This window comes from Apaloderma vittatum, unplaced genomic scaffold, assembly GCF_000703405.1.
Source record: "Apaloderma vittatum isolate BGI_N311 unplaced genomic scaffold, ASM70340v1 scaffold22105, whole genome shotgun sequence".
Lineage (NCBI taxonomy): Eukaryota > Metazoa > Chordata > Aves > Trogoniformes > Trogonidae > Apaloderma > Apaloderma vittatum.
Genome location: NW_009717998.1, coordinates 49,649 through 74,592, shown reverse-complemented (window position 1 = coordinate 74,592; position 24,944 = coordinate 49,649). Strand labels below are relative to the sequence as shown.

General features: G+C 40.8%; 1 protein-coding gene across 1 annotated transcript in view; it reads left to right on the top strand.

The window, feature by feature from the left end:
* The window catches only part of BTRC (beta-transducin repeat containing E3 ubiquitin protein ligase), a 67,637-nt gene that overhangs the window by 4,981 nt on the left and 37,712 nt on the right, over positions 1–24,944 (top strand). Inside the window, exon 2 of the mRNA XM_009870119.1 lies at positions 7,345–7,434. Coding sequence (XP_009868421.1) covers positions 7,408–7,434 — 27 coding nt within the window. The 5' untranslated portion in view covers positions 7,345–7,407. The remainder of the gene's footprint in view (positions 1–7,344; positions 7,435–24,944) is intronic.

Here is a 24,944-nt window from a genome sequence, read left to right as displayed (position 1 = left end):
ACGTGGGCAGTGATAAATAAAGCGCTGAGCAGGGCGCTCAGCCCTTTGAAAGCAGCGTGTTGCCAGCCCCCTAGTTATATTTCTTTAAGTGTTTATGTTTTTCTGTATTCTTTCTCTTGTGTGGCTGGAACCCTGGGGATCCAAAGCCATGAGAGAGGCCAAGAAGCTAACAAAGTAGCTGTCCCCTTGTTAGCTTGTTCCTTTCTTCTTTAAAAAACAAGATGAAAACCATCTGGCTCAGGGCCTTACATTTTCCTCCCCCATGCACCTCTATAGATGAAGAGTTTCACCTGCAGTGAGGGTTTACATTGATTAGGGAGGGAGCAGTAATTCAAGCCTCCATCCACTTCAGTGGTACTTTGCAGTCTTTAAAGGTGCTGACCCATTGAGTTAAACTGTCAAGGGAGGATAAAAAAGGAGCTTCAGCCCAGGAGGTAACAGCTGCCAGGTTTTCAACACCTTGCACGCTGCTGGAGAAATGTCACAAATTGTCATTGGAAAGAAAAATCACTTGGCTGCCATCTTCCCTTAATGACGTGCCTTATAAAATGAAAGATTTAAGGGTTTGAAAATCAGTAAGTAGCTGTCAGGAAAAAAAAAAACAAATCCTGAGGGATTTTGAACAATGAGTCCAACAAGATGTATCCTGAAAGACTGCGAATATTGTATCCCAGTTGGAATAACCGGATCTGATTTGGATGACCATGGTTATCTTTGCAGAGTGGGGAAAAAAGGGAAGTGAAAGCAACAGCAGCACGAAGTCTAACAATACCATGCCCGTGTTGGAGGAAAAAAGGAAAAAAAGGTCTGATTCATAAGCCAGTGAACTGAGAGAAGACATACTGTATTTCTGCTCTTTTGAGGACAATTTGTTTTCAAGCAGCTACCAGATGGCTAAATACCACGACATTTCCTTTTTTTTTTCCCCCTCCTTCTTTTCTTTAACAAGAGATCTACTTCTCCTTGCTCTTTGTTTTTGTTTGTTTTAATGCTTTTTACGTAGCTGAACAACCCCATGGTGTTTGGGCATTGTGGCATACTCTCTTTTTGTTTTTCCCCCTGTGCATTGATGGATGAGGAAAAAAGATCTTCAGCGTTAATGTAGTTTCAGATAACAGGCAGATTGGAGTAAGGCTTTTTGTTTATATTGTCTTGAGGTTTTTTCTTTTAGGGGCCTTTTTTTTTCCCTGCTGTTTGTTTTAGGTAAGTCATTTTAATTGTACTGAGTAATTAGAAGGTACACACAGCCAAGGGAGCTTTGTTATGGTAATTGCTCAAGAAAACCCACTCCCCAACTACCATTGCCATGTGTTGAGACACGTCTTCCCTCTAGTGGCAATATTAAGGACTCTGGTTTTCACAGTCGGTAAGGTGTAGTTGCAATATGACAAACTGTGCTTTAGGGAAAATCCTGGAAATGATTTATTTTTTTTCTTTGGCTAGTCTTTATTTTGTCTTATGACTTTCCATGGAGACTACCCTTCCCAAGGCTGGGCGAGAGATAACAAAAATTTCATCTTAAGAAAATGGTCGTGGTGAATCCTGGGTAATGTCTTAGAGCTTGACTTAATTCTAGTCTTCTTTTTAATTACCTGTTCATAAAAACGTTTTTAAATTTGTTGAGATTACTTAATTCTTTCAGAAGAGGCACCTCATTTGAAATAAATAAATAAATTGCTTTTATTTTAAATAGTCCATGTGAAAGACCTTTAAAGGGTAATTAATGCAAGTCTCCTAAGACTCTAAGTAAGATGAAAGCCATCTTTCTGAATCTGCTGGAGTGATTTGTTTATATAACTTCCCACTTCTGCTGAATTCTTCTGAGTCTAATAACTTTTTTTTTCTAACTGTTTGGCAATTTGTGCTTAGCTGCAAAAGCCCGTGTTCGAAAAGAACAGTTTAATAATCTTTTCCCTGAAAATGACTTGAAGGGAGGGTATAGGTTTTGTCTTTTTGCTGTGTTTTTATTAGTGTTATCTTTCTCTGATAAATCATGTAATTATTAACTATTGGGGGGGAAATCTTATTGAACTCCTGGGTTACAGCTTCTATTAAAAAGTGGAGTTCTGTTCAGGGACTGGGGATTCTCGGAATAAATGGCCAAAGAAATGGACTTCAACTGGCAGAAAAGCTACACGCACACATGCTTCTTCAGGTTGGTGGTTGGTGTTCATCCAGAGCTATGCGGACAGGAGTAGAAATGTTTATATGTTTGTGTCAAAGAGCAGGATCGCACTTTCTTTAAAAAGAAAAATGTAACCAAAGACACTTACAGGATGAGATCACATACAACTCTATCTTTAGTGAACCATAGTCTAGCATCTCTGTGGCATTTTAAGCCTTTGGCTGAAAGTGAATGCAGCTTTCTGGTTCCTCTGCTTCTGACATGATTTGGTGCTCCCATATATTTGTAGGGTGGGTTTGTGGTTTGTTTGTTGGTTTTTTTTTTTCAGTAGAGCTTGTTTTGCTATAGGGCTGCTTAACACTGTTCTCAAACGGCTTTTGCAAGGTTAAAGGAATGCAGCTTGGTAACAAGTTTGTGTCATTTTAAATATATACCTCCCAGTAAATAAGGAGGAACCTTGCAATCAATCCCTTTTAGTGTGTTATATGTTTCACCTGACAACTAAACCCTCTATTGATTAACCATTACTTTGTTAGATAATCTCGTGTCATTGAAGCCGCTGTAAAAATTAAAACTCTTTAAAATGTTTTACCCTAGCAGCAGTGTGAAAATTGAAAACTTGTTCAGAATTACGGCCAGCTTCCACAAAAAGGGTAGTTTTCAACAAACTGGTTTATGTTTGCATGCTTTATATATGCAATATAAAAACATATTAAAGCACTCCAACGCAAAGCTATCTGCCTGTGGTGTAGAACCGGGCTACCATTTCAGGCTGCTTTTCCTTGGCGAAGAAACCTCTTATCTTGATGAAAGGTGAGGACAAACTTGAACAGTTTCGGTGCAGATTAGATGAGATTCGTAAAAGGGTCAAGTTTTAAAGGTGAGCTTGAGAAATTTGCCTTTCTGAGGCTTGGTTCTAGTTTTGGTTTTCTCGGTTTTCTTCTAGGTTAGTCAGTGTTCCTGCAGGCATCGAAGTGAATGAAAGGAGACCAATGTTGCAGTGTAGCATGAGACACCCTTCGAATGTTTCACCTAAAATGTAGGGCTCTTCATGACTACTTGATGATACAACATTCATTCTGCTTTCAGTTAGGTCTGTTCACTAGTAACTGCTAGTGTATGAACCCAGTTATGGCAATATCCTATGAAAACAAACCTCCGTGTCCAGCAGTCGTCTTGAGTCTCACAATAGCCAGTAACTGCTGCCTACAGAGAAACATTAGAAGGCAGCCATATAGTACTACCTTCACTATATATTTTCCCAGCTTCTTATGACTTGACTTGGAGCCAGATGCAGCTTCTTTGCAACATTATCAATACATTTCCATTGAGACCTGTTAAGTAGACTGACATTACTCTTTTGTTCCCCTGGACTTTAAGGGCGAACTAGCCTTTCTTTGCCATTTTTGCTTTAAACCTTTTTAAACATATTATAGAACACACCTATGAATCTTCTTTACCCTTTTTATTCATCCCACAAGACTAATAATGCATTCTTCTGTGAGAATGAGAAAATAAGAACTTTGTAACTTCACAAACATAGTGATGGCATTGAACTGAAGATCACTGAATGTTCGGTTCTCAGATCTGCATCATGAGGGGTTGAATCTGTTACATATACTCATTTTAGTTTTCTTTTTCCACCACTACTTTTATTGAGAAACAAAGGGCTACTGAAGTACTAAATGGTCATCGGGTAATTTGGCACACACATAGATCTTTCTGTAATGTTGAAGTTGATTCTCATAGTAAAAGCACATTGTTCTTTCTTTGGCTGAAAAGGTTGGGAAGGAAAAATTCAAGTTTGTTGGCCTGTTGTCAAAGGACAGAGAGGGACTGATAGTGCGGGAATGCCCAGGTCAGTCAAAACTGGAGTCTGCTCATCCAGTGCCAACCCCAGCGCTGTCGCTGGAAGATGCTGTTAAATGAGAACAAACGGGTCTGGCTGCACCCTGTGCCCAGTTCCCCTCCTGCTCCTGCAGCATCTACCGCTGCTGCACTGGGGGTGTCTGGGGGATGCCTCTGCTCTGTGGACCTGCTGCCCATGAGTTTGTTTAATCCATCTGGCTCTTGCTGATGTTGTTTCTCCTCACAGTGTCCTGGGGAGGCAAGCTCTGGAAGTTCCCTGCCTGTTTGTGAAGAAGTGTTTCATTTTGTCTGCTCTAAATTTATACTGTACTAGTTCCATGAAGTGTTGCTATTCCTGGTATTGTGGGATTTGACGAGCAAGTTATGCTGGAAATTCAGTTGGTGCTGTTGACACTGAGATGTAATACTTAATGGAAGTAATAAAAATTAAGCAATACATAGAAATAGTTATTTGTATCTACACTGTAACATGCACATAACTTTTGAATAGTAGTGTAATGAGCTTCCTTCCTTCTCAGAAAGTTCTAGGGTTTTTAGATTTAGCATTTAGTGTTTCATGTTGTATATTTGAAGTGTGTGATCTTTCCCATTTGTAAATGTGAGAGAGAGCCTGTTATAAGGCCGGCTTTTTAAAAGCTGGCTTGCTACCAAGGTTTATGCATACCTGTATTGGGAGGAAAAAGATTGACAAGATGTGAATTCAGTTCATGGTTCAGCTCGTGGAGCCACAGGCTTCCTTACTGCTTTCATTAAGTGTTTTTTGTGGCTGAGCTTTTCATCTGCAAAGTGGAGTTAGTAGTAGCTTTCTTTGAGTCAGAGCTTCTCATAAAATTTGCAGTATGTGGCAGTTAGTTTGTGCAGAAATCCTGCTACTGGAATTTTAGGAACTAAACTGCAAATGAAAGAAATGACAGATTTACAATAAATGGGTTAAATTACACAAGTGTAAATACTGAACAAAGGATCTTACCAACAAACTCTGTGATTTTTCATCTTCAGAATGTGGCCGAATTTAACACAGTGGTTGAATTTAACTAACACAGTGCTTATAAAATGAAGTTTGCATGGTATTGTCTGAACATCAGTGCAAAGCAAATGGCATCAACTTTCTCTCCACCAGGTGGGCCACTACATCTAAGCCACAATCTTCAGTAGTTTATGCCATGCCGATCTTTCTTCCGAGAAGAAAATTCTGTGCATACCAGCGTGATGGTTTTATGGTGTTGGCAAATATTTGCAAAGTTGAGTCTGTCAGACTTCTGTTTGCTTGTGGCCTAATCCCTGTTTGAACCTGAACCTCTCCTGCTGCAAGATTCATTCTGTTCGCCTGCACGGCACTCGGAAAGCATCCGTGTGTTTGATTTTTTCAGCTTCTTCTTCTGGATCTAGAGTCAGAAATTGCTGGCTGGCTGCTAGTCACAGCAGATATCGGTGTTATGACTTGTAAGAAGATCTGTTGGAGCCAGGATATTCTGCATTCCTGTCTGTCACTGGCTGTTTTCTAGTTAGAGACCTCACTGAGAAATGAAACATGAACTGCTAAAGTGATGGAAAAGATAGGGCTTCCATGCTCCTTTTTGTTTCTGTTTCATGGTGAACTTAAAAGAGGGGGTGTGTGTGTGTCTGTGAAGAAGTAGGGTGGAAGGGACTGTGATTTCCTGAATTTCCCCAAGAGTGTCTGTACTGTGCTGGACCTGTACAAAGCCACCCAAGCCAGTGTTCTCCTTTCCCATAGTGGGCAGTAAGAGTGTTTAACAGGGATCATCAGAACTTAGGTGAATAATGTTATAAACTGATGGTAAACACCCACTTCCCATCAGCTGGTGCCTGCCGTCCTCCTGAGCTGGAGACTGGTAGGAGCACTGGCTTCGTGGACATACCTCCTATCACTCAGCCTAACCTGCTTTTAATCTCTTTTCATTCTCCCCTCTGATGTCCTTTCTGATATGTTCCTCTGCCGGTTTGTGTTTTGCTACTGACTGCACCTTGTGCAGAGTCAGGCCTGTGGCAGAGGAGCAAAAAGGGGAGATGGTTTGTTGGTGCTTGGCGCTGAAGGGATCGGGCTTTCGATGACATAGCTTTGGAGCAGAGGGTTTAGGAAGCCTTTAGCATGCCCCTGTTGCCCCCAGGTTTTGTAACCCACGTCAGGTTTGGGCTTAGTTAGTTTCGAAGCAAAGAAATAGAAATGGGTTGCAAGCCCTGAAAGCAACATCTTCAGAGTTTGCCAGCGAGTATTGCAGGGAGGGAACTGACAGGCAGTTCTCTACAAATCTGTGTGTGTCCTCCCCTTAAGGCAATCTTAGGAATATCATGAATGTTCATATGTTTTACTTAGTGCTCTTGCCAGTGTCTTTGTAGCAAGTTTAATTTCATTCTCTTTCAACATGCTTCTTGGGTTTTCCCCACACAACTATTTGAGGTAGCAACGTCTTCTCTGTGGTCCACTTAATACTCTTGCAACGAAGCGAGTGCGTGCTCGCTTTTGGGCTGCCACGTCTGCTTGGGAGCAGTTTGCTGTAAATGGCAACAGGGGCTGGGGTGTTAATGCAATACCAGAGCTCTTAGGTGCTGCTATACCCCTCCTCCTACTAGAAAATGTAAGCTTAATCAAGTAATAATTAAAAAGGTGTTGAAAGTAGCGGTGGAAGGAAGCCTCCATTAGAAACTCCCGAGTTCTTCAGGCATTTTGGTTAAATAGCCACATCAACAAGAGTTGCACACTTCATAAATAGCATTCATAGGCTGCCCTTAAAAAAGGGAGACACTGTGAGTAATATGTTCTGCAAAGACTCTGAAGTCCACAGTCCAAGCTGATGGTCCCCTGGGCAGAACAGTGTGTGAGTTAGTGAAAAAAGACGTTCTCCTTGAAAAGAAAAAGCTTTCCAAGTCGGGAGGTACGGTCTGCATTTGCTCCCTTCTGATTATAAACTACATACTGTCCCCATGTATTTTTACCTGGTAAACACGGATGATGTCTATTAACATTTGACATATGCCATGATAACTAGTGTATAGAAACCACCTTGCTTTAATTGTTCAGTTATGCAGAATTTTGTGACAGGTCAAACAACTGAGATCAGATATTTTTGTCCTCTTTAAAAGGAAAAGAGGAGAAAATAACTTTTTTTTTTTCTTTGGTACCTCAGAACTATAAAATTGTGCGTAGCTTCTGAGAGGACATGCATGCCCTGAACATAGACTTTTGCTGTAAACTAGTTTATTTTGGTTTGAAATGTTTACACCTTAGGAAAAAAGGAGATATAGTAGAGTTGTAGGTTCCTGTGCCAAAAATTTGGTGCCTGAAAGAAAATTGTGTTCTTCTATTCATAAACATTTTAATCTTTCTGCAGACCTACAACAGCTGTGCCAGACTGTGCTTAAACCAGGAAACAGTATGTCTAGGAAGCACTGCTATGAAGACTGAAAATTGTGTGGCCAAAGTAAGTAAGAGAATGGCTTTGGTTTTTAGGGGTTTTTAGCAGATTGTTCATTGTTAAGCAAAGAAAAGTTCTTGTTAAAAATTACAGTTAGAAAAAGATATTTAAGCAGAAAGCAAATATTTTGGGTAGGCTTTTCTGTCCTTCAGTGTAGAGATTTCAGACTTGTTTTTCTCTGTCGGGAAAGATTACTTGAGTCCTGAGCTATCTAGGAGTGAAGGCTTCATTCTGTTACACAAGTTTTTCCAGTGGGATAACCCATTAGCTGTTGCAACTTCAAATAAGTGTCCAGATACATGCTTAGAAATATTGCGTGGAAGCTGTTTGTATCATGGTTCCCTCCTTAGCTACCAGAGGGGAGGTGCAAGAAGAAAGACCTTTCAATTAAAATAGAGAATGCTGTATTTAAGGGAAAGGGAAGAGGGCGATACAGCAGTCAGAACAGCAAGGAAATGGATATATTAGTGCATCAGAGAAAAGTCAATCCTTGAGAATTGCAGTAGATGTGATTGAAAAAGATGAAGTACCATTAGCCACCTTCTTTTCTTAAAAAAAAATCGCTTAACTAGAGTAAAACAACAGCCATAGGGCTGTTTGTGAATGGAAAACATTTGAACCATGATACTGTATCTATGAAAAGGCCACGCAAACGATGCATTTTAACCTTGTGTAAGCTTCGTATTTCCACTGAAAGGAAGTTTAGAATGGGCATGCAGGACAGATCAGTGCACGCAGCCATTTGTTATCGAAACCAGCTGGCATTTTGTTGCTCCTCTGTCACCACAAACCCAGCCACTTGAAAGTTTTCTCTTTCAGTTATATATTCCTTGGTCTTCTTGAAGTCCTTTTTCAGAGTGTTGTTAAAGGTGCCTTGTCCCTTCGAGGGCTGCTTTGGTGTTGACCTTTAAGATAATTTCCCAGTTGAATCTTTGTTGGGATTTTGCTGGTGGAGTTTGGATGTCCCATTACTTTTGATTCCTGTCAAGGAATTAGCCATCGTAAACGTTTGGCATGGTGCTTGCAGGTGGCTTAGCACTCCTAAACTCTGTTTGATATGCCAGGTTGCCTTCCATGGGAGAAGCAGTTCTAAGAGAAGGTGCCAATCTTGGTAGAAAAGCTAATATTTAATACCAACACCTCCATTCTTAACCTAAGATGACTGCTATTGCGTTGTGCTTCCTAAGGCACTTTGATACAAAGCTGGTGAAACTGTTTTAAGCAAAGCACTAGAGTAGCTCTGGCTGAATCATTCTGATGCCATGGAGCAGCTCACGGCAAGCTAACTAGAGTAAACCCCTCCAGCCCCATCTGCTTTATAGCCTTATAGGCTATAGGTCTTCATAGGTCTTTTTTGACTTGATCATCTTACTGAGGATGACACTTACTAAGTGAATTGACATACCTTTAACATACCAATACCTTAAATAGTAAACTTCCCAAAAACTATATTTTCAGCAGGGTCATAGTAAGGTGCAGGTAGGACTCAAGGCAGGAACAGCAAAACCTGTTTCGTGTTCTTGAGGATGAATTTGAATCATGACATTGGAGATGGAAAGCTTGTGTTTTGAAGTATTGTGTCTCTGTATGCTGTAGGACAAACATATGCAAATATACTGTGACACAATCATAGAATCACAGAAATATGTATATATTTATGTAATCTATCTGTTTATATAAGGAAGAACATAAGGATGTTTCTGGGGATATAATACCTCTAGTACTAGCTTGTGTTGCTGTTGTACTCCTTTTTGGTGCCTTCCCAGCTGCAAACCAAAATGAAATAGGTTCTAGGAAAGCTCGTCTTTCAAATTCCAGAAGTATTGAAGCATTTATAAATCCAGTTAGCTAAATGCAGGTGGCTCAGTGATGGCGTAGGCAAATGGCACAACTGTTAAATGTTCTGTAGGTGAAGGGCTTAAATGGGATTTGAGGAGTTCAGAGGCCCTCTCTTAGCCCTGTGCACATGGTGGGTTTTATCCTCCATGATTGATGTGTCTTACAGCCTTGGACTTAAAAGTGTTTTGTCAAGAGGCTGAAGAGTGGAAACTGTAACTGCAGGTTTCTTTATCTGCAGCACTTTTGGAAAAGTATTGTAGGGTTTTCTTTTTTTTTTAACTGGCAGCAAAAGACAAATAAGATTATTTTGGAAATAACAATTTACTTTTTCTGATTCTGCAGTGCAGTATCAGCCCTGACTAGGAGCCACAGTCAGCATTATCATGTGCTTGTCAGATGTGTCAGTCAGTCTGCAAGAAGCAATGGCTTTTCTGAAAACCGAATTTCTGATTCTGCACCTACTTGCAAAAAAGAAGATTGTGCTCCATTAAGACTGCATTAATGCCATTTACTGACCATATGCCTGATGTTTTTAAAGTTTGTTCAGGGAATGAAATGCAGTTTCTCTTGAGGCCTCACACATACACTCTGAGGTATCTTTTTCTTAGATACTTTGTTGTGAACAAGTGCTTCTGTACAGGACAGCCAGATGTAAATTACTAACCTAACAACTGGCCTTCTTTCTAAAATAGTGGAAAAAAGAAGTTTATTATAAACAGATATGCATTTTTCAAGTAGAGAAAATAGCATAGGGCCACTGTCTTTTTGACTACTCAAGGAAATCCGTGTTTGTTAAGAAACCTTGCCTGCCCAGTTTTCTATACGACATCACATTGCCTGTGCAGCCAGGTGCAGACATTTAAAAATAAAACTGGAGTATCATGTTTTTGTGAATCTCTGTATATTGTTCTTAGCCTCGCTTTTCTGGTATTTGTCCTCTGAAACTCCATTGATAGGACTTGGGCGCATTTATGTAGAAGCGAATAAGGAGCAGTAGAAATAGTTTCAAGTGTGCATGTTTTGACTGAAGAGATGGGATCGTAAACTAAAAATTATATATTGTGGTGCACAGATGCCACACGTGTGATCTGCAAGGTCTCTTTCAACCCAAACCATTCTATGATTTTATGATCTATAGCATCCGTTATCTTCTGTCCTCAGGAGTTTATCTATCTGTTAATGTTTCGGCATCTTTTTGCACATTGCTTTTGAGTGATCAATAAGCCTGATGTATATTTAACCTAATATCTTTAAAAAGGAAATCTCTAATAGTGGGGTTTTTTTTTTATATGTGCATACACACACACATATGAAACTCCTTCTGTTTGTGTCTATAGAAACCAAAAAATGTCTGTGAGAGGATTCTGGTTTATGACACTGCTGATGTGCAACCACAAGTGAACAGCTTTCTCAGTAATTGGTGCTAGGTGCTTAAACAAGGTAGAAATGTAGCATGAACCTGAGCTCCAAGGACAGGGTGTTTGATTTTAATGAGGCTTATTGAAATCTGGCCAAATGAGCATCTGTTCCTATTGTTTGTTCCATATTTTGTAAGCCAGTATCTTCAGGCCAGATAACGGTGTTGGTGTGTGCTTCATCCTCAATTAGAGAGGGACACAGTTAAAATCCCCTGGCATCTGGTATGTCACTAGGATTCTTGTGATGCTTCTGGGTGTGCAAACAAGTTTCTCTTCTGTCTGCATCCGGGACCACTTGCTTTCTGTGGTGACCTTCATATTTTCTATTCGCTGTATGGTGAGGGATGCTCAGGTGTGTCTCCAGTCTCCTTGGCTGACTCTTTGCTTGGATAGATTACATATATATATTCCTGTTTTCAAACAGAAGTCTTACCATTTTACCCTTTCATAATGTGGAGTTTTGCTGTTTGCTTGGAGTTGCTTAGATTTAGCTTTTCCCTGCATCCTGGAAATATCCTTTTGATTCAAAGTGCTTTTTTCTTACCCAGCAAGAGGCTGGTGTACAGCTGATAACACAGAGTTCTACAGTCCATACCCATTTCGTGCATTCATTAGATAGGCCTTTACTGTTTATTAACTCCTGCAGTCAATTCCACTTCATCTGTATCTTCTACATAAAGAAGTGTTCTCAGTTTCCTTTTGCGCATTGAAATCTTTGCTACGTGTGCCAGAGATAGGCACCCTATGGCATACCTGCCAGAGACAGCACAAAGATACCTTCTAAATGATATATAGCATCCCCAGGTTTCTGCTTAGTTCAGAACTCAGCAGCAGCTAGAAAAGGTTCTCCGCCTCTATCTTAAAGTACAATTGGAGGAAGAAAAATAGAGTCACACACACCACCCTTTAAAAATTAGACTGCTGGTTCGGCGTACTCCTTGCTACCCACATGTGATAACTGGTCTTGCTTTTTAAGGTCCTGGCAAACCAGGGGACTTCTCAGGGTCTTTTAAGCATCATGAGTCTTCTAGGAAACCTTTGATTGCCGTTGATCGTACTGCGAAATGTGTGCTCTATAGTGTTTACAGGATTGAGCTAGGAGTCTAGAAGGGGTTTATACCCTTTCTTTGTAGCACTGCATTTTTTTTCCATGTGGCTGTGATGGCTTTTCTTGCTCCTCTTCAGAAAGGGAACTGAATTATATTCTTGTTGGAGAAATATTGTGAAATTTAAGTGTAAGATGCTTTTTTGATCCTTGCATGGAAAGTCCTGTTTAAGCATGTAGCAGTGCCCTGCCTGCTCAGCAAGCTGTTTGGAGTTTACGGGGGTACAGAGCTGTTTTCTGCTCTATTATGGAAACACAGAACAGGGCTTGGTACTTCCAGTATACTATGTGAAATTTTCTTTCAAAGATAGGTGTATTATTTAGCATAGCTACACATTTTACATTCATGGATGATTCAGTTAAAGCAAGGAGTGGTGGAAGGAGCTGGTAATTGAAATCTACTTTCCTTTTTCAGTCCTTTCTGCATCGCTACTTCTGAATTTTCAGAAGAAAAATAGTCTCCACAATAATAACATTGAGCTCAGAATTTTTATATGAATTCAGAGCAGAAACCACAGGTACTCTTTAATAAACAAACATTTAGGGTTCCAGGCTGAATGTTCCAATTGGCAGTAGGACAAATTGATCTGAAGAGTGTCCCTCTTGTACTCTCAAGTTCCTTTATGTCACAGATTAATGACTCCTCTTTCCTGAGAGTGTCCCTGCATTTACTTTGCGCGAACAGCTCAACCAACTCGGAGCTCTGCTGTGATACACCCCGGAGTCGGTATATCTTTACATAATGCATGTTTTTCACATGCTTTTGAAGCCTTTCCAGCCCTTGAGATTGAAATTAGAGCAATTTAGTCATGAACAAATATTATTTAACTAGCTACATTCAGTTTCCTGACCCTTCTTCCACTGTTTTAGTGAGAAAATATGTCCCTCCATACCTTATTTTTTTAGTATTATGCTTCTGTGTAACAATGCAGGGGGACTGTCAATGGACAAGCTTCCACCTCCAAACCTCTTGATAACAGCGTCCCCTTTTGTGGCTGGAATCTACCTTTCTCTGGGACAACAGTTTTTGAGGCCATTGCAAACCAGATAATGCCGCCTCAGCCACTGGCTAGTAGAGATTTAAGGATGTCATTTTACCCTTCTCTTTAAAGAGAAGGTTCTGTCAATGGTGAGTGTTGCAGGGACATTGCTGGCATTACTTGATTTTCAAAAGGTGCTTGGAAACTGTGGATTCTCAGTATTTAGACAGCGTGAGTAGAAAACGACATTGGAGGTTTGGATAAAAGCTTTGACCTGATGATCTTTTTTTCTTAGTAATATGTCTACTTTTAATTGTGAATTTCTCTTTTTTTGTATTTTTTTTTCGTTGGGTCAAGACAGTCTCTATGTTTTAGCTTCCCCTTGGTCTAATAACCTCTTTGCAAGTGACTGAGAAAGAAATGTGATATTCCTGCTTCCCCCACCCCACCATACACATTCTCCAGATTTTGATAGACTTGTTTTATTTATTTCCAAAATTATATCCGCAGGAAACAAGCTGTTTAAATTCAGATTATGCTGAAGCAAAATGGTCCTGGTATGAGAAGCAACGTGCTGTTTTATGAGCGCAGAGTCCCTTTTCTCATAACTGATTGATAGTAAATATTTTCCTGAAGAATTATTGCCAACCATGAACAGTGCAACTGTTTCACTTTTTTTTTTTTCTCTCGTGCTACTTGCTGTACCAGCCATTGTCTGTAATTAAGATCTACAATTCACAATGCAGACGTTTGCACTTCCTCTGGGTCTGAGCTATTTATAAGGCATTTCAGCTGTTCAGAGTTTCTTTTGAGTGTTAAACTACATGTGAACAGGCTTCTTTAGTCTTCAGTTATGCAAACGCTGTGGAGTGGTTGTAGTTTCTGTTTCTCTTACCACCCAAAATGACTCTGCATGTCAATGAAGCCACAAATTAAAAAAAAAATACACTTTGGGTTTTTTTTAAATGTACAAGAGGCTTTGACAAAACAGTAATATAATAGTTAACTCATAAATTGCTTTACATCTCAGGGTCTCTAAGTGTGTTCTGGAGATCAGTTCTCAAAGCTCTACAGTAAGGATGCTTAGTCAGGTTATATGCAAAATCTTGATAGGAAGAATCATTTCCAAAGGTCGGTCAGCTCAGTGGAGATGTTTCTACTTTTTGGAGCTCTGGATTTGGAATCTTGATAAAGCAAATTGTGTTACCTGTGAAGCTGAATTCAGTAAATACTGGAAGGACTCCCATGTAGATCTTAGAATCTTCTCCTCAGGTTTGACTGGTTGTGAGAAAAAAATATTTTTGTGATGATGACAGTCAGCTGGAATGGGCTGCTTGCGGAGGCTCTGCAGCCTCTGTCCTTGGCGGTTTTCAAGACCAGACTAGATGAAGCCCTGAGCTACCTGGTCTGACCTCATAACACACCCTGCTTTGAGCAGGAGGTTGCACTGGAGCACTTGTGAGGTCTTGGGATCCTCTCAGTATACAGACAGTGAAGATGTAATAGAAATCTTGTAAAATTTAGAATTTGACCTTGCATCCTTAATCAGAATTCCCCTGCACCTGTATTCTGTGTAGTGTCACGTGCTGTTGTGCTACCCCGAGTGTTTGCTGGTTTGGTGATTGATACTCGCATAAAGAATTACAGCCTTGAGATCTTGATTCAAGTCCTGTCACGTTACTGAAACTTCGGTCGATGAAGAACGGTAACACTGAGTTCAGCCTTAGGAAGCGGACATTCCTTCATTGCAGCACTGGACGCGTGGGGGATAGTTTCACCTATCACGCATGCCGTGTCTGGCACCTGTCCAAACTTATATCCCCCTGTTACATACATAGGCATCAGTTTTCCCGAAAAGATTATACATATTCATTCCATTTGCAGGAACCAGTTATCCTATATACATAGTTACTATGCATGCGGCCTGGATCTCTGAAAGGCTTCCCTGGAGGTCTTTGGTCGTCTCTGGTGGTCTCTTGTGGCTGATGGAGAGGTGTCTTCTAGTGAACTTTTTATACCTTAGCCCATCTCTCTTCTTTGTGGAGTCCTTCTTAACTGGCATCTGCTAGTCTCTGCTAATCTTTCTCCAGGATACCTGCCACAGTTGGTAGTCCTTGATGAAGCAGTTGATGGTCCTTGGTTGTTGAGGAGCCCATAGAACAACTGCCTCCTCTAGAGTGCCAGCCACAGTTGTAGAAGTTGATATCCTTGCTTGCATTCTGGCCTGAGGCCCTTTTACTTCCTGCCTGAGGCCCTTTCACACGTTTCTGTTTATGGTATGTAACAAGGTTGAGTTTGTAAGGAGTGTTTGCCAGGCTAAGAGTTACGAAACAAACTGGACTTGCACATCTAAGGTATCGGGTGTCTTTTGTGCTGGAAATGTGGAACAGTTTGGAACCCAAATTGTTCTGTTCGTGTCTTTAGTGGTAAATGGTGGCAAGCATGAGGAGAAGTGTCACTGCATGAATGGTCACCTGCAGTGGCAGCACCCTCAGATGATAGAGAATACAAATACCATTAAAGTGTCAATAACCAGATATATTCTCAGTATTTTTCAAATGCAAGAATTGAAGATGATGTTTGCAAAACACGTCCAATTTTTGCATGAAAGCTTGTAGTGTAATAATTTCATCGTGTAGCCCACTGCAGGGAAGCCCTTGGTGTGGCCAAGTGCCACGTTGCAGAAGGCCGAGTGAGTTCTGAGTTGAGTGGCTCAAAGCAAGCGTGATCTTGTAGACCGACGGGGGTTAACGTGGGGTAGGCTCCACCGTCTTTGCTGTTGGGGAGCTGGCAGGGGAGGGGAAATAGCGTGGAGCGAGTTCATCGCCAGGCGCGTACTGCGGCACTGCCCACTGATGCATGCCAGATCACCCGCACGCAGAGATCACATGGCTCCTCCAAAAGTCAAACGATCAATTCGCCTCGTTTTGGCTCTGTACTTAATGCACAAACAGTGCGATCTGCAGGGCTGTAATTGCATTGTTAGGGCCAAGGAACAAGCCTGTGCCTTTTCAGCAGACAGCTGGCAGGGAATTTTGTTAGGAAAGAGAGAGGCAAGGCAAATAAAATTACTGCTAACGCTCAGAGATCGGCAGGAGTCCTACTTGCCTAATCTTACCGGTGGGAGCAAGCGGCTGTTGTAATCCAATTATAGCAGCATAAGCAATTTGTTAGACACTCCGCATAATGTAACAATTTCCCAATAAACTCTGACTTGTAATAACGTCGGCAAGAGCCCACATAAATCTGCCCGAATGGTGGGGGCTGGAGTGTTCGGCTGGGGGCTTGTAATTTGTGCCATCAGCACGTTTTGTGGAGTGTGGTGTGGTGCAGTCTTTCAGTGCAGGAATTTTAAGGAGAAAAGCATGGCACGCCCCTTCAAGAAAAAAACATTAGCAAGGGTCAAAAGAGATACCAAACAAAGCTGGGACGTGGCTTTTCTAGGAGGGAGAAAAAACCGGCCCCTAAACGCAAGGCTCCAGCTGATGAGGACTTAAAAATATTAGAAGGCGATAATGAAAATTGTAGCATTTTAAATTACAGTGGGGAAAGGGGTGGGGGGGAAACTAGAATTACATCTGCTTTGGAGGGGGAGGGAGAAGAATACTCTTCCTTATATTTAAGCCGTTTAAATATTAAAAAAAGAAGCTCAAGTATTGAAGGGGATGCTTTGTGCATACAAGACAGAGAAGCCACGGATCCTGTCCCAAGCAATTCATAATCTACAAAGGGAAAAATTAAACCTTTTCTCGTATCCAGTTACTCTCCCGTTGTCTTTCTTGCAGCTCCTAGCTGGCTCATACATATTGGCACAGCATCTTGATGATGTGTCTGAGAGATAAAACGTAGGTCTAGAACCATTCACTTTGAGCATACCCCAGTGAATTTAACTTTTTTGGCACAATGATGAATGTCCCCTCTGGTTCATGCAGATCTACACAAAGAACTAATCTAATTTAGATATTATTTAAAAGTAAAATCAGTCTGCTGCGCTCTGCCTGTCACTCTTAGAGCACATTGCGAGTTACAGCGTCATAGACATCAGTTTAAGGTTTATGTTTAGCAAGATTTAAGATACCATATTTCTGTTAATCCCTCTATTTAGCATTTCCCTTTGCTAAGACGCACATAGGCAGCAGGCAAAATAATTTAGGTCCTTTTATATACAGCGTAGAGACTGTCAGAGGTCCAGGATTTTCGATGTAGTTCTTACCACTGCTGCGGTGTAAAAATGCCTGACTGCATATCACTAACAATACTTTATTCATTTCTTAGCTATGAGATCCCGTGAGGCTTCAGTCTGGAGTGGCATTGCTGCTCCAACTCGTTCCCAAGTTGTGGCAACACAGTGCCTTTTCGTAGGGAAAAAATGGTCCCCACCATACAAAACAGTTTCCCTTATTGCTTGGAATTCCTGCCTGTGTTCCCAGCCTCTGCATTTTGAGGTTGGGCTACGCAGGCTCCTTTGCCCGGCAAAAAAATCCAACCTCAAAACAGAATTGTTGACCTTGCACATGCAGCTTGCACAGTTATGCACGTACCATGTTTGCTTTTTCAGTAGTACCAGATTTCATGCAATATTGGGGTGTGTTTACATGTTCAGCTGTCATATTAGTACTGAGATGATTTTTATTTAAGCTGTAGAATAATAGCCAAGACGCGCAGACAGGCTGCCGTGCAGATACTGCTGCATATTTTGCCCTTCTTTATGTGGAAGTCAAGCCTCCATTGTTCTTAATCTTTGTTGTCTGCCAGCGTATCAAGATAACAGGCTGAGACGGCGAGTGTTTCCAAAAGTATCCTAATAAATATTTTCTTTCAACGTAAATACACCAAAAAAAGTGTGTTTGAAGAGGGCAGGTATTATCTTAGTTTACTGAAGCCGCATCAATAAACTGCAGTGCTTCTAATAAAGCCACTCAGTGTCTGGGTTTAACTAATGGCTGATTTTCATGGCTTTGACAGTGAGCTGTGTGCGTTATTTTCTCCTGATATTGTAAAAATAATGAGAGCAAATTAGAACAATCAGTTTACCCAGATAGCTGCTGATTGGAGGTGATGGGCAATATGGCAGCGGGTAATCCATCTTCGGGCTCCTGTCACATTAACTTCAGCAGTGTGGAAAAGATCAGGCGGAGCGAGCGGGAATCCTGCCCAATCAGAAAGCCGAAATTAATGAGAAGAGCATTGTTCTGTGATCAACCTTTTAATTAGCAAGAGTGGAGATGGAGGGAGTGATGAAGCTGACAGCACAGCTGCACAATGCTGGGCATGTTTTCGGTGAGGGGGAGGAAAAACATGGGTTTTAAATTACCCCTTCTGTGCTCCCTGTACACCGGCAGTGTGTCTTCATTCTAAACCCCTTAAAAGATCTTAATAAACAGCCACATCCAGGTTAATATTGCAAACGTGGCTGTTACTAATGAGTAGTTTCAAACTAGGTCCTTTCGGGGGTCATTTAGGAAAATGTTGATCACTGTTTACAAAAAAAAAAGAGAGAGAGGGAGGGTTTGATCTTGGCTTTAAAGTTTCACTGCATCAAGGAAAGAAGAGGAGGGAGGCGGATAAAATTAGAGTAAGGGACTGCCTGTTTTATTACTCTCCTCCTTATTTAGTATATGTTTGAAATAAGATTCCTCTGCATATATTTGAAATGAGACTCCTCAGTTAAAAATACCATGCATGCTGTGTGACTTTTAGCAGCCAAAAAAGAGGAGAGATCAAATGCTGTGTTGATTTCCTAATGTTCCTTTTTGTCCGATTTTTTTGTGTTGTTTTTTTTTTTTGCACCAGTATTGTTCAGTTCATTCGATTATCAACAAGAAATTATAATTTGAGATATTTGACTGCTGTAATTTTTAATAAGATTGGTGTAGGGTTTTTTTTCCTAGTGGTTTGATAAAATCATAGTCTTCACAAGTACACTCTAAAAATAGACACTGGAATTAATGACTGTCAAATCTGAATACCAGTCTTCAGAAAACTGATGTTTTCATAAAGGGAAAAAAAATAATGTGGGGAAAAGAGCAATACTGAGGGGAATTTCTGGAAAGGAGAATAAGAAATATTACAAAATGTTTGCAGTGCAGGGGAATCCAGCTACTTCTGATTAAGATGGGTCCTATTCATCCTTCCTTGCTCTGTGCATTGTGTTTTTCAGGCATTTCTTTTCCCCTTCCTTATAATTTCCACAGAAGTTGTTGCAGTTGACGAGTGAGGCTCCATCAGTCTGCGCACTGTGTCCATGCTGCTTCGCTTTCATTTTTCTGGTCAGGACACAGACTCTCTTCACTTCTAGGTATCCCACTTTCTGATACTGGAAAGCAAATAAAATCTTAGCAGTTTGTAGAAGAAGCCAAAAACCAGCACTCCGCACCCAGCAAGCTATAGAGGCTGTTTGTGTGGCTCTGCTGTAAAGCTCGTACCCGCTCGTCAACTTTGCATCCCTTACTTTTAGGTAGGCAGCAGGAAACAGATGTGCCGGAAAGGAAAGCTTGCGTGGGCGTGGTTGGTTTCTTTGACTTTTAGTTCTAGGCAGATCTCACCATCTTTGCTTATTCCATAGTATTTTGAACCTTCTTACTTTTTTAACAGCGATGTGACCTCTTCCCCTCCTTTAAAAACGAGCCACCTTTGTATGAGTTTGGTGATAGCCACATAGTTTTTATCGCTTGAAAGACGTTGCAGCTCTGAAAAAAACTTAACCTGGTAAATCACTGACCCCTTGTACTATCTAAGCTAGTTGTATTTCTAATATAATAATGAGTGCAGTTCTGCCTGTAAAGGCTGTCTAATGCTTTATGAGAAGTGGTCTCAACTTTTTATAAAAATTTCACTGCTATTTAACCTTTTGAAGTAAAATTTTATTTTGGCCTTAGTCTGATGCCCCTCCGTTTCCTACAGCCTGAGGCAGAAATAAAGTTTGGTGTATAATATGAACAGTATTCACTTAAGGAACAGCTGTTCAATATTTTATTCTATTCATGTTGTTTGTTCTGTGCCCCGGGCTGTATTTATTGCATGCCTTTCAAGCCCTGGTCAGAATATGGAAATACAAGCTTCCTCCTGGGGGTTTTCCCTGTAGTTTGAGTGCTTCACAAACCTTAATTAATCCTTCTAGTGTTTCTTGGGGTGGGAGTTGGTCTCACAGTGTCCCTTTAAGTTCAAGACTTGCTTTCTTCAACTGAAATTTAGGGAGGAAATAGTTTATTTATAGTAACTAATGAGGCATCACAGGAGGAATATTAGGTTAGGAGTTAGGGCTCCAGATTTTGAGACATCTTCTGTCTGTCATATTCTGCTTTTCCATCTCAGTTCCTCCATCTGTAAAAGAGGATAATGCTGCTTGACATTTGCTTATTAGACATTTGGGGATCTGGAGACATGGTATCACTTGAAGCATGTTTTGCACTTAGGTATTATTTTTGTTTATATACACCTAATGTAGAATTGGGCTCTGTTCCTCTAGCACCTTCTCTCTCCTCAGGTGCATCTGCATTTTTAAAAGACTGTGCTAGACATGCATCTTGGGAAAGATGTACTTGCCAACGGTTGCAGTCAAATTTGCAATCAACTATGATCCTTATGGGAGGCAAGGGGAAAGTCTAAGAAAAAGTGGACACTTTCTAAGCCAGACATGCTTCTTGTTGCGTAAAACATCAAAAGCTCTCAAGGCCTTTTGTTCTCCTTTGCTAAAACACAAAACCCAGTAAATTATTTCACAGCTGCTTAAATCAGTTTGCCAGTTCCCAAAGAGACTCCCTTGTGGGCTGAAACCAAGTGGTAAATTCTTGCCCAAAAGTAGTTTTACTGCAAGGGAATAACAGGGAAGAGGCGCTGTGTTGCAGAATTCACCTTAAGTATGGAGCCACTACCGTGACGCTGTAATGGGATGTCCCAGCATGGGGTATAATATCATAAATAGTGTAAATACACCACATGTGAATTAATAGGCAGCCTAAGGATTGTTAACATTTACATACATGTCAAAATCAACACACAGCTAATCTTAATTCTTTTTTAACCTACTAAAATAATTTTGTTCTGACTCCTGGTTGGGACTTGCAGCTGCATGATTTTGTCAGTGCTAGAAGTTCTTGGTTGTTTTTTGGATCTTATTTTCTGTTAATTCAAAATCTTGCACATACTTCTCACATTCAATTGTCTGTATTTTGCACTTTCTCCATGCAGTTTTTCTGCCTCTTCCTTCCCACCTCCACGCACAGCTCTTCTCCCCGTTCTGGTCCCCTCAGTCTGAGAGCTGTTTTGAGACTGGGGATGTTTTCTCCCCAGCAAGCTGGGGGAAAAGTCATTCCCTGGAGTGTTTTTCTTCACCTTTTTTGCCTGATGTCTCTGAAGTTTTTCTTTACCAACTTTCAGGATCAGAGCTGTGTGTAGAATGTTAGCACTTAGTATCTTCTCCCTGAGGCTCAGTGGTCTTAGGGAACATTAATGTAACACTGCAACACCCTGTGAAGTAGCTGCATAGTATCTGAGGAGAAAAAGGGTGTCTTAGCCATGCTGAGATTGAAACCTGCAGAAAGCCAGGAGGAAAAGTTGTCTTCTAGCTCTTCTGACAGGCTGCTTTAACTGCAAGTTCATCTTTCTTTTCAGAGAGATGTGTATTTGCTTTCTGGACTCCCACCAGTTTTAATCATGGGTTCGATAACCAACACCCCTTCGTCAGACTCTCTCTAAAATACTCCTCATACGAGTGTAACTTACTGAACATCAGGACTGATGTAAAAGGGTGCCCTGCGGAGCAGTGTACTTACTCCCGTTCAGTCCCCATGTGTTGCCTGATCTAGTCGAGAGGTGGCATCCCTGGTGGCAGAGAGGCTGGATTAAAATGATCTCTAAGGTCCATTCCAGCTTAGGCCATTCTATGATGATGATGTAGCTACTTCTATAAAGCTGGTGATGACCTGAGACTGCGACAAAGGCTTTAATGTCCAGCCACGTTCGCAGACAAGATTGTGTGTGCTCTGAGGAGGTTATGGCCCTGTCGGCCTCTGTGGTCTAAAGAGATCCTCACCCAGACAGGACTCCTCTGCAGAGAGCGGCTTTCAGCTTCGAGTAAGCTACCCAGAATCCCTCTACAAATTGCTGCAGGGCATGCTGCTGCAGGGCAAGTCATATGGGCAAGCTAGCCTAGTTTGGACCTAATAAAGAAAATCGTTAAGTAATTAGAGCCTATGCAGGAAGAAATTTTCCCAGAACCCTTCCCTGTCTCTCACCCTGCCCTGTAGCTTCCAAAGAGCTCCCACAGCCTCAGTAAACACATTGCTAGAAACAAATGCTCAGGCAACCAAGCACACGCCAGACCGTGTTGAAATGACAGAAGTTCCCACAGTGTTTTACTTGGACACCATGGGTCCTGTACCTGTGCACTTCCTAGAACCTACCTGCTCTGTCCAGAACTTCAAAAACCTTCCTGAATACTGCTGGTGAGCCAAAATCAAATCTGTTTGTATTGTGTTAAAATTTTTGCACCTCTGGGGATACTCTCTGTGTTTGTTCTGTGAGGACTAGGAAATTGTCTACTAGTTGTTGACGGAACACCAGCAAGGTTTTCTTTAAAATTCGTCTCTCACACTCTCTTTGTTTTTAAAAAAACAAAACCAAGGTTAAACCAGGTCATAATTTTCACACTCGATGTAAGAAGAATTTCTGTGTGTTGAAAAAGTAATAGCAAGTCTTACATGGCTGAAGGTTCTGTATGTTTGGTTTTTTTCATCTATATAATCAATATTGCTATTCTTCAGAAACCCTTCCTTGCTTAAAAATCACAGTTAGTATCTTTTTATAGAGGAAACACTAAAATTTTGAAGATTCAAAGTTTGCACTTGATTTTAACTGCTCCCTTTTCACGTACAGGTATGAGTCAACATGTGATATATGGTAACTTTGTTTCTGAAGTAATGAAATGTGGTATCTGATTTATAAAAAGAAAATACATTAAACTTTTTGTGAATGTAGGAGAACATTTATTTAAAGACAAATCATTTTATAAGTTTGCCTATTAAGATTTTAATAGCTAAACAGTTACTTGTAAACTATTACAGAATGTAATTTGTCTTTAAAGAGATTATAAACCCTTACCTGTACTAATGAAATCAATACATTTAATAAAGTCCCTAAAACACATCTTTTAGTTCCTATGAAGGTGAGATCAGAGAAATGTGAATTTATAGGTTGCATAAATAAGTTATCAGTTGGGAAATGGGAGCAGCACTGTTAAGTTTGCGATATCATCTCCTACAATGTTTAATAGAATAAAGCAGTTCCCTTTGGAGAATTTGATGTCTTGCTTTTGGTTTACTTCCAAATATGTAACTGTCTTTACCTTCGTTTCTGAGCGTTTGTAACCACAGTAACTTCTTCATATCAAATGCTGACACGTAGAATCTCTTCTAATATGAAAGACCAGATCAACAGCCTTCAAATCCGGTCCTCAGGTAAAGACACGTTTACCCCCCGAGTTTGGACTCCAGAACTTCTCATCTTATGTGGGACCTCAAGTGACTCAACAAAAGTAGTTTGTCTGGAAGTCAGATATTTGCCTCCATCATTCTGTCTCTTGAAGTAGAGCACTGACTGGTGGGACGAGTTTTGATCCTGCTGGTTGAAGAACTGATCTGGAGTCATACCAGGCTCTAGCTGGTACCTGCCTGAGTTTTTGCTCATTGCAGTCCCAGAAATGGGAGATACCCATTGCAACCTATACCCAGATAGCTGGTCGGTTAAAGGTAGAGGCTATCAGAAGACAGCAACAATGTTGAAATCAGCCACATGTCCTTTCTTGTAATTACAGAGACAATAGATGTTTGTCCCTGGAGACAAGGAGTTCATAGTTACAGCAGCTGACTGCCCAACAGGTCACAGCCTGATCTTCCTGGTCAGTAGTGAGCACCTTGAAAGTGACTCTTTTACATTTCATAAATCTGAGGTATGCTCAAGCTCACTGGGCACATGCCAGTCTGAAAATTGGCAGCTCTTCTTTTGGGTGAATCAGTGTCCATCATCTACGAGAGAGGAATGAAGCCCTATTTTTTTTAAGAGAGTACAGCCCACAGTCCCATCCATGTTTTCCACTTGCTGAAAGTTTACTCAGTTACCACTCAGCAAGTTTGCACGTGTGCTTCTCAGGTGTCCTCTGAGCTATAAGGTGATGAACAGCCTCTCGTAGAACAGGACATTGCCTGGACTATGTTGTTTTCCCTTCTGGGACCTCACAGGTCACTGCTTCCAGCTTCTTGTCTTGCAGTTACTACTTTGTCTCTTTAGCGAATTTACAGAGTTTCATCTTACAACAAGTTAAAGGTTGATCTCAGGTATTTTTTCCGTTCTGTTTGCATCATAAGATGATTCCAGAACCTGATCATTTGCACAACTGGAAATCCTCTCTGAATTTCCAAGCTAGCTTATTCATGGAGGTACCACTGGTTCTTCAGCTTGTTTCTTCCTTTTATTTTAATAGTTCATCATCCCTTTTAGGTGCTTATCCCCATATGTTTTTAGTGATCAGTGATATCTTCTTTGTTTTATTAGGATAAATTGAATGGTCCTCATGGAGTGGCTTAATTTAAGAGATGAGGGAAGAGACATGTTGAAGCTGGTTGAGCATTTGTGGTTGAGGAGCTTGTTTTGTTTTCTAGGAGGAATTCATTTATGTTGACTTTTCTGATCTCTCTCTCTCTTATACAGAAATTGTCAGATTATTGCCCTAAACTGGGCTGCAACTATTAAAAGGCTTATGTACATGTAAAGATCTAATTCTTCCAGCTGATGCAAAGCTTATGGTTTAACTACCACATTAAGGCAGTAAGACAACTTGCCTTTCTTCTGAAAAGAAAAGAAAGCTTGGGCAAATGACTGCATGCTCCTCCTTGTTACTGTTGGGCATGCCGGTCCCTTCATTCTCTTGAAATGTTTTTCTGCCCTTAGCAGTGCTTGGCGAATGCTACTGCTTGACTGGCTTAGGTCTCACCAGTAGTAAAATTTAAAGTTTTCTCAGAGGGAACCTAGAATGGGAAATAACTTACATTGTGCAATAAGAGAAACTGTTCCATGTTTTCCTTAGTCTATGCTTAACACAATCTGTTATTTACAAAAAAAGATTTGAATTAGTCTGCCAGTGGAAGCTGCTATCTAAGATAACTTCAACAAGGCAGG